This window comes from Pelobates fuscus, chromosome 3 (genome assembly GCF_036172605.1).
Source record: "Pelobates fuscus isolate aPelFus1 chromosome 3, aPelFus1.pri, whole genome shotgun sequence".
Taxonomy (NCBI): domain Eukaryota; kingdom Metazoa; phylum Chordata; class Amphibia; order Anura; family Pelobatidae; genus Pelobates; species Pelobates fuscus.
The window spans coordinates 90,307,588-90,317,550 of record NC_086319.1 but is presented as its reverse complement, the minus strand read 5'-3'; the positions used below and the strand labels follow the sequence as shown (position 1 = coordinate 90,317,550).

The 9,963-nt window shown below is 39.8% G+C and overlaps 1 protein-coding gene across 1 annotated transcript; it reads right to left on the bottom strand.

Annotated features, from left to right (window-relative positions):
* Nucleotides 1-229: 229 nt before the first annotated feature.
* Nucleotides 230-9,048, bottom strand: IL17B (interleukin 17B). Its single transcript, XM_063445225.1, has 3 exons — nucleotides 8,775-9,048; nucleotides 2,826-3,157; nucleotides 230-856 (listed from the first exon to the last, which is right to left on the bottom strand). Exons 1-3 carry the CDS (start codon nucleotides 8,793-8,795, stop codon nucleotides 601-603), a joined length of 609 nt encoding a protein of 202 aa, XP_063301295.1. The 5' UTR covers nucleotides 8,796-9,048; the 3' UTR covers nucleotides 230-600.
* Nucleotides 9,049-9,963: the final 915 nt, after the last annotated feature.

Here is a 9,963-nt window from a genome sequence, read left to right as displayed (position 1 = left end):
TTAAATGAACAGAGACACTGCACCCAAGCCACTTTAGTTAGACGAAGTGGCCTGGGTGCCTATAGTGTCCCTTTAATCTATATACCGCAAGAGAGGATAGTGGCTTCCAATAATGAGGATCATTAATAATTTTACTTTATAAAAAACCACTATATTTTTTTGAAACAGTTATTCAAAATACGTCAGCATTAAAAATAACGATGGGTTAGTTTTAATATTATTTTTATAATACTTTACTATACACCAGCATATTACACAGCACCGTGAAAAAAAGGCAGAGGAGAGAAGGAGTTATACGCCTTATATTGCCTGATGCACACACAGAGTTATTCACTAAAGAGAGAACTCAAATGGAATTCTAGTTACATTTCAAATTTGGGGCAAAATAGCCAAACTGAGAAATTCTCTAAGTCAGTTGTCCTTCTAGTTCGGTTACATTTGCGTAAAATGTTAAATTCACTGTGAATTCACTTTTAATTCTCAGGCTAGTGTTAAATGTTAAAAGTTTCTAAGATGCTTCATGGTGTCTTTTATGTCAATTTATTGCGTTTGAACCCCTTGAACAACTTTTTATGAAGATTGCAAAGGTAAACAATGGTTTCAGAAGATGCAGGTGCAGCCCACCGCTATGTTCTCCATCACTGCTATATATTCCTTGTGACACTTCTTTCTTCTTCTTGTCCTGAGTCCGTGGGAACTTGCCTCGCAGAGACGCCTCCGTACCGGGATCTTGCTGTGGATGGGAATACTGGACATGGTGTGATCCTCTTGCAAGGTGAAAGGGTTAACACATCCTGTGCACAGGCACCGTGCTTCTGGTATGTCTACAGGGATCCGGTTCTCATCATGATTTATGCTGCAAAGAGGAAGAGTGATGCTATAAATACAGGTAGAGAAACCCTGAACGATTTAAATGCATGCTATAAGCACCACACCTATTTCCGTGATTTGAAGTGGTAATGGTGCCTGGATTCTATAGGCACTATGCACGTGTAACTCCACCTCCGGCAGTGTCCCTGGTGCGTCATTAGACAACCTGGAACAATATTTCCGGATGGCTTATATCAATATTGTAATTCTTCCTCAGCATGAACAGCATGCTGGCAACAAGTGCAAGCGAATGGTTTCGCACTCCACTCTGCTATTGGTATTTCTATGAGCATTGACTAGGGAATTGTAAAGAAAGGGATAGACCAGGCATTAATATTAGGTCAAAAAAGCTGAACTGGAAAAATTCGCAAAGCTAATTTTTGGGTGATTGGGAGGTGTACATAGCTGAATGTAGAATCTTGGTGGCCCCTTAATGCCATACAACTCTGTCTAGGTTCTGGCCACTCAAGTTATTAAAAGAAGTTAACTGTTCCTAAATAGGATTGGGATATTGTCATCTCCATGCAGTGTCACCTGAGTCCAGCAGTCCCACTGCAAAACCCCTCTAGTGCCAGCCCAGCATACAATATTATAAGGTTAACATCTGAATACAATATTGCTGTTGTTGGGATGTTCATTTACCCCGAGATTATCTGGGGTCACAGAGAGAGTGAAGAGCAAAATCCTGGTTTGGTTTTAGTCTTTAATGCCATATGCCCTTTTGAGTCATCTGTATTTATGGTATTGGCCATTGTGCTTATGGTGTTGTGTTGCTACACCATAAATATAGACTTTGCTAAATCCATTTTAAATGCCTACCACATTATTATCAATGTAATTTTACGGGATCGACTAAGAATAAATTAAAAACAGGGTTGTGGTGGCGGGGACTAGCTGTTATACCAAGCAGACATGTTTGAGAATAAAGGAGACCCCCTCGCTACTGCTGTGATCTTTTATCAGTAACCAATGACATGGAGTACCGGATGCGACCTGTGTAGCCTGGTGGGCCCTGGAGGTGGGAGATGCGGCCAATCTACCGGTCTAGAGCCGTTGATGCCTCTGAGGCTTTGTGTTGTGCCCAGTTTCTACCCCCTTGGGATCAGTGGGGGTTAACCCCCATGGTTACTGGGCTTTTAGCAGGCTGCATGCTTTAACCACATTGACCAACCTAAGATGGCCACTGTCATTCTTGTGACTGAGCCCTTGACAGAGGCAAAGCGGCAGCGGTTGGAAGAGGCTTACTGCCATCTGTAATCACTTCTGGTGCAGACTACAAGAGCAGTCTAGAGACTTTTCCCTGCACAAAAGGAGTGGATGGGCAATCGGACACTTTATGAGGTTTCTGAAACAGGCCAGGGGCTGGGAGTGCAGGACTACAAGGTGCACATATGCAAATCATACTGGTGTCATTTAAAACTTCCCTTTCCTATTCCCCTGCCAAGGCATCGGTTAACCAAAATCTCATGACAGATGCTTTGAGATATGCTAAGTTGGCAAATCTTTAGTTGATTTACATTTTGTTAGCCATATATGTTTTGGACTTACTTATCCAGTACTAGCTACATATGTGTTGTGCATCACTGGTGGATACCGATCAGAACTCTACATAGTTTATATGGTTATAAATTATGAAGAACAATGTAGCATAAGCTAAGGATGTAACATGAAAGCATTATTCTGTCTAAAGCTTCTTGCTATTGTGTATTTTTGCATGTTTATTATATTGCATACAATTACCTTTTTTGGATTACCGGTATTTACTTGAATTGCTACTCCACTCAATACTTAATCTGTCACATTATAAGCATTTTACATTTTCTAAATGTATATTCTGATATTTATACATTGTTTGCTTTATGTTTATTTAAAAAATATCCCACAATTGCAATGCTCATAAAAAAACTGGTTTGTGGCAGAATCGGCTATTACTTTTAACAAGAAGACAAACTTACACATATGTCCACGGAGAAAGACTTCTTCTGTTCGAGAGCCATAATCTTAGGTTGACTTCACACCGGGTTTCAGAAATTTCAGACTTGTTTCTCAGCTGGTTCACCATCTCTGTCAGGCTTTTCTCATAATCTTCCACCAAGCTGTAAAACTGAGATGGAGCAAATGTGTTTACCCCGAGCACAGGATCCGGAGAAGCCTTTCCCAAGGCTTTGTCCTGATGAGTACTTGGGACCTCCTTGGCCTTGTTACCTTTCCTTTTTCCTTTTGATGTCTTTGAAGAGTCTGAGCCGAATGACTCTACCAGGAGCAGTAATGTCATGAAAATCAGCAACTGAGAATAAACACAATTTCTGATGAGTTAGTCTTACAATGATAAAACTGTTTCATGCGTCTACCACTGCTTCAATGAAATACATCATGATTTAATTCTATGAGTTCAGTTTCCATGGTAATTGTTCCACTTTTAGAACTTTGCCCTAGATTAGCACTGAATACATATTCACAATATCTGGAAATAAATTGCTCTCTTTATATTACTCTGAGGTTCAGAGAGGACATCTATAAACAATACAGGTCTAAAAGACCACACTTTCACTATGACTATCAGTTTACAATCTGTAAACTGGGTTTGTTATTTCAGTTTATTTTTAAGTTTTTTTTTTGTTTTATCATTCCCCCGTAAACATCTACAGATCCTACCCTACCCCATACTCTACAGTCCCTGTTCCCCACTACGTTACAGTTCCCTAGCCACTCCCTTCACCTTTTTACTACAGACCCTGCCCCCACACTACAGTCCCTATCTCCCTATCCACTACTATAACCCCCCATATAATACAACCCCATCGTCCTACAGTAGAGCTGCTACTGCTCTCTGCACTATATCATCCAACCCCTTTACTACAGCCACGTCCTCCTACACTATAGCCCCTATCGTCCTCTAAACTAAAGCCTCTACCCCCTACACTATGGCCCCTATTCCCATTTACACTGCAGCCTCTAACCCCCTATACGACAGCCCTCAACCCCCTTTCACTACAGTCCTATCCACCCACACTACAGAGAGGGCACAGTGGCAGCCGAACTCACACAGCAAGCCAGCAGCATGGACATGCAGGAGACATCTCTTAACTTAGTCTCCTGCTTAGCCCACTCAGCCAAACATAGGGATATGAATCTATACACGCCACCTTGCCATTCACACAGCAGATTGCTATGCTGCAAACCTCAGAAACTGGGGATGCACCTATTTGGACCACCACCAGGGAACTCCACCAACACCCCAATAAGGTAGGAGTGTAGCCCCGCAGGGGCAGGACGCAAAATATAACTTTTAAATGAAATGTGGGAAATCTGCCATTAACCGCAAGTTTCCACTGGTCGGTAATATTAATGTTGGGAGGAGGACAAAATAAAGTATGCACTGTAGAAAGTTGGATCATGCATAGCACTGATAGTTTCAAGTGATTATGTGTTGAGTGGTGAGATAGTGGCCCACTAGGGCCTGCTATACCACTCTCAGTGTTGAATCAATATATAATGATAGGAATCATGCTGTTCCACCGCACTTGTCTAGACTCTAGATCAGGCATAGTCATCCTTCGGCACTGCAGATGTTTTGGACTACACAACCCATGATGCTTTGCCAGCATTATGGGTGTAAGAGCATTATGGGGGATGTAGTCCACAACATCTGGAGTGCCAAAGGTTGCCTACCCCTGCTCTAGATCAATATCATGGGGGAGGAGGGGGAGTTCAATTTGTTCTTGCAGTTCAAATCGCTGCATACCAGGAACACCCCACAACTTGCAGTTTTGGAGATGTTCTGATGGTGTCTAGCCATCACTATTTGGCCCTTGTCACAGTCACTCAGATCTTTTCGCTTGCCCATTTTTCCTGCTTCCAACACATGAAATTTAAGAACTGACTGTTCACTTGCTGCCTAATATATCCCACCCCTTGACAGGTGCCATTGTAACGATATAATCAATGCTATTTACTTCACCTGTCAGTAGTTGTAATGTTGTGACGGATGAGCGTATGTAAACAGCCTGCATTGCCAAATAGCTTAAGAAAAGGAACATTTATGTGCACATACATGGGATTACATGCTGCTGGTGGGATTATGAGATATACCCCTATATCTAACATTACCAAGGCGTAAGCATTATTTGCACCCAGAAAACAAATACGTGAATTAAAGGAACACTATAGTGTTAGGAATACAAAGATGTATTCCTAACGCTAAAGAGCCCTAGTCACCTAAACGGTGACTAGGGCCCCGTTTCGCAGTGAATCATGGTTAATTAACCATTTATTTGCTTACCTTATCCAGCGCCGGGCTCCTTTGGCACTGGTGACCTCTCTTCCTCCATCAACGTCAGCTCCAGAGTGGAGCCGAATGCGCATTCGCGTCCAGAGGGGCACTCATTCAAACCCGCCCATAGGAAAGCATTACTCAATGCTTTCCTATGAGGATCTTATTTGACGCTGGACTCTGTTTCTCTGTTTCTCGGCTATGTTTTCAGCTGCAGGGTTAATACTAGGGGGACCTGGCACCCAGACCACTTCATTGAGCTGAAGTGGTCTGGGTGCCTATAGTGGTCCTTTAAGTATACACTAGATTTATGCACGGTGAGAAAATTTAGTTCAGGTGAACAATTTTTCTCACAGAAAGGACATTTTTCAGTAAGCCCAAATTGTAGCCATATACCACTACCCTAAAATTGATTCAGGAATGTAAATATTTTGCAGTATAGTGATAGGAGCATTTCCCCACCATTTGGTTCAAATATGAAGTGAGAAAATGTAACCTAAAGGGAAAAAAATATATAATATAGAAATATAGATACGATGTATTTATTAAATATATAAATGTAGATTTTGTTTTACTGTTGCTTTGCTCAGTTCTCACTTGACGTGGGAATAAAAGGAACATTTAGTGACTGTCCTCAGCCAGCAGTCATCTTTTTTTCCCCCCCAGCAAATACCTCTTTTATTGGCTTCCTATTTCAACTAGGGATTTATTCTCTAAACAGTTAATTGATTTTTTTTGGTGCTAAAATATTCAAAATACAAAAATAGTACTGCTAATATTCTAGCACAGTGTTTTTGGCCTAAATTAAAAATGTTCCCTGCCAATTTGCCATCATTCACATGCCTAAGGCCATTACTACACACTGCACACTGTATTATAAACGCAACCAAAGTGCATTCTGGGAGCTAAAAAGGTTAAACGTCCAAATGCTTGTTGCTGCCTTAGGTGAATGATTTAGTTTATAGTCTTGACTGCTCCCAGGTGTGAATGAGTCTTAATGGGCTCAGAAAAAGGACAGACCAGCAGTTTTGCATACTTAAATCTCTTGCACTGAATAAACCATACAGTGACATTTCCCATGTGTAAACTGGTTAATGTAAACATCCTTAAAACAGGGACATTTAGACAAACACTTTATTACCTTCTATCCTCTAACACTCTAAGCCTTCCGCAAAGACTGAATTCTTAAAAAGAAAAGTGAAACAGAGATCATGGAAAAAACTTGGCAATAATTTGGGATGGTGTCAGTGAGGCTCAATTGCTCGTCCAAAGATATTGAGCCAGAAGCCCAATGTGTTCCTCCACAAGTTTACCTCTAAACTTATACACAAACGTCTCTCTTATTAAGGAAGAACAGTTCCTCTTTGGGGCCTAAATCCCTTTGAGTTTCAACCATGTAACTTTAACAAAGATGGCAAACTAGGTTTTTGAAGGACAACTATGAAAATATGACTTGGTTGGCTTTAAAACCCACTATTGGTTCTTGTTTGTTTGCAGGGCTAAAATTTAATCTGTTTGTAGGGAAAAACCTTGCTTACACTACAGTACAACACATAATATTTTGCTGTGAAATGATTGAATAACATCTCATCTCTCTTTGCCTGGAAAAGAGTGGTGGTGGATCCATTTTATATCAAAGGATGGTCCTAACCGCCGCATGGTGACCATCTCTGGTATGTCAAATGATACTGCAGCCTCAGCACCAATACAGATCCAGTCCTTAAGCTGGTCACATGTAAGGGCTGTGGGGCCATAAATAATACCCTGGATGGTCCTCACAGCATTATGGGGAGCATCACTAAAGCATCTAAATGTGATTCTGGTCTCCAGTTGACATCAGAGCACTGGTATACCTCTTTGAAGACAGAAGTGGGGACACACATTTAGAAATGGATGATATCCACAGCAATGTGGGGACCATCACAGGGGCATCTATTTGTGATGTCAACAATGTAAGTTGCCATAATACAGACAGTGACTCGAGTATAAGTCGAGTTGGGGTTTTTCAGCACAAAAAATGTGCCGAAAAACTTGACTTATACTCGAGTATATACGGTAAGTTGTGTTGCCAAAATGTTTCTTTAAGTTCATAATACGTACCATGAAATAATATATAGAAAACTCACTGCTAGCACATTGCCTATCTCTACATTGTTATAGATAACATACTGCATATTTCCTCATTCCTTTCTCAGCATAATTCTCTGAATGATTCAGATACCTTCCAAATGTCCCTATTTAGGAGGAACAGTCCCTATTTTGTGCCCAATATGCGTCTGAGTGTATACTAGACTTCACTATACTACAGTACAATAACGCTCAGATTGTATGTTAATACGTGTTTAGAAATCAGTCGGTGTACATTGTTTTTGTTCTAGTTCTAGTGTTGAATACATTTTATTAGTAAGTCACCTAAAATTTCTCAGAACAGCCACTGCCATGGTTACACCACCACTCACTCCCCTCAATGGAAGATGTTCCTATTTGTTCATTTGAAATGTTGGGAGGTATGGATTCCTATTACCAACACCACCCATAACCACATCAACTCCCACTAGCCAAATCTCCTAAATGACACACACCATATACACAAACATACTAAACAAAACATAATACATAAACATGTCTACTAAACAACCCACAGCGTATATAAACACACACCACATATATCCAGACCTACTAAGACAGACAGTATTCTACAAAAAACCCACATACAATAAACTCAAAACTACAAAACACAGAATATAATCAAATCTACTAAACAGAAACCAAAATATACCCAAATCTGCAAAGCAAAACATTGTATATATGAAAATCCAATCTACAGCATATGCACAAATGGACTAAACAATACACAACATATACCCAAATCCAAACAAACAGCATACACCCTAAATTTACTAAACAAACCGCATATACCCACAATGAAACAACAGGTAGATAAAACATGTAACCTCATCTAATACATAAGATACAATCCAATGTAACTGAGATACTATCTGAAATTTGAAAAATTTCAGCAACAGGTGGATACATAATGAGGTATGAGTGTGCAACCATTTAAATAGATTGGCTATATTGACAGTTGTCTGATTTGTTAGAACTGTTATGATTTTCACATAACAGTAACCTACTTTGTGCTAATACATTTACAAATAGATTGCAAGCTCTAGAGGACAGGAGCCACTAGGCCAAATTCTTTCTGTACACATGATTATATTCTGTATTGTAATGTCGGTATCACATCTGCAGTCACTTACTCTCCCTTCCACTATGTTACTGAAAATGTGCACCTGTGCTCATCAAAATAAAAATTGCATCTTCATCAGAACCCGGATAATCTCAAATCTTATATGTACTTTACATCAGTTAGCCTAATATAGAATTAAAGAAGTAGTTTATACAGAGGCTATGGATGTATTCCATTAAATAATACACCCAAGATGAGTTACTGTATAGATACCCTAGAAACATGAGTAAAATCTGCAAAGTTCATTAACAGCATATGGAAATTGAATAATTAGGCAATATAACTACAACTAACTTAGAATTCAAAAATGTCTTCTGCCAACACACAATGTTTTCTAGATTTGCACATCTGGCCCGTGTGTGTGTTGATCAGAAAACTTACCAGTCCATGAGACCCAATCATTGTGCCAAGAAAAATGGGCTAGAATAGGCAGCTAGATACTTGTCAGATCAGAAGGAATAGTGTAACTGGCAGAACAGACCTAAGCTACACCTACTTAGAGTGCCTACAGCAGGGCTGGGCCTGATCCACAGTACAATCCCTTTGTAAAGGTGCTGAGTACAATGTTAACAAAGGCCCAGCTCGTCCCTTTCTTTCGCTGCTCTGTGCCTCTTGTTTTTGTCCCTGACTGTACATGCAGGGACAGTGTTTGCAGACCAGGAACGCGGTGCACAGCGGCTCTGTTCTCACACTCTGCACACAGATCTGACTGATAGGCAATGTTTGTTTGCTTGTTTTTAACCATTTGAGGACCAATAACATGCTAAAACTCTCACGATAGCAAGGGATTCCCATAGAAACCTTGTCTGAAAGGCGTTAAACTCACTTGGAACTGGCATCTCTTCCAATTAACACACTTTGATGGAACATTTTTAAAAAATAATATGCAATCTGCTCTTCTACAGCCAAAATAGGAATAGGTATGAAATACATTTTCAGCAAGTAAGCGCAGTTTGTGGAGTGTTTTAGTGAGCTGCTCCCAAGTGATTTAGAAACTCTAGTCATTTTCTGCACACTAATTGATAGCACACAGACTGAAAATGTGAATAATGCTATTGGAAAAATATGTTTTAGTCCTTAGTGCATGTTGTCACACTACCTGCCATAGAGGTTTTCTATGATCACACACCTGCACATGCCCGTGGAGTCTTGTGCCTTGCATTATCTTCTGGTACTGATTTTACGGCCTGGATACTCCTATTGTTTAATAAAAGTAAAAGCTGCGCCAAACAAACCAATAAAAAAATAGAGAATCAAATAAATACAATAAAAATAAAATAGTCCAAATAAAAGAAGAAGTCCAAATAAAATATAAAATATAAATAAGTCTTAGCTGGGTGAATCTTATTAAAATAGGATAATCTATATAATGATGGTATCCTCGTTGTCCTTCCTCAGGTAAATCCAATGATATGAAAAGATAAAACAGATATCCAAAATAGTGTAATATGTTCACTAGAATATAATAGATAAAAAAAGAATAATATAGCACTCACATTTAATAGAGCTAAAACTAGCTCTAGTGTGGAGAACGTACAGCGGTATAAATCCCCGCTTGTAGGATACAATG

Bases quoted from the DNA above. Each gene is read 5' to 3' on its own strand.
- IL17B (XM_063445225.1), bottom strand. From the start codon at position 8,795: ATGATTGGGTCTCATGGACTG. The intron at 3,158-8,774 runs GTAAGTTTTCTG...GTTTATTCTCAG, and splicing joins TGATTGGGTCTCATGGACTG to TTGCTGATTTTCATGACATT. The intron at 857-2,825 runs GTAAGTTTGTCT...TCCTCTTTGCAG, and splicing joins CTTTCTCCGTGGACATATGT to CATAAATCATGATGAGAACC.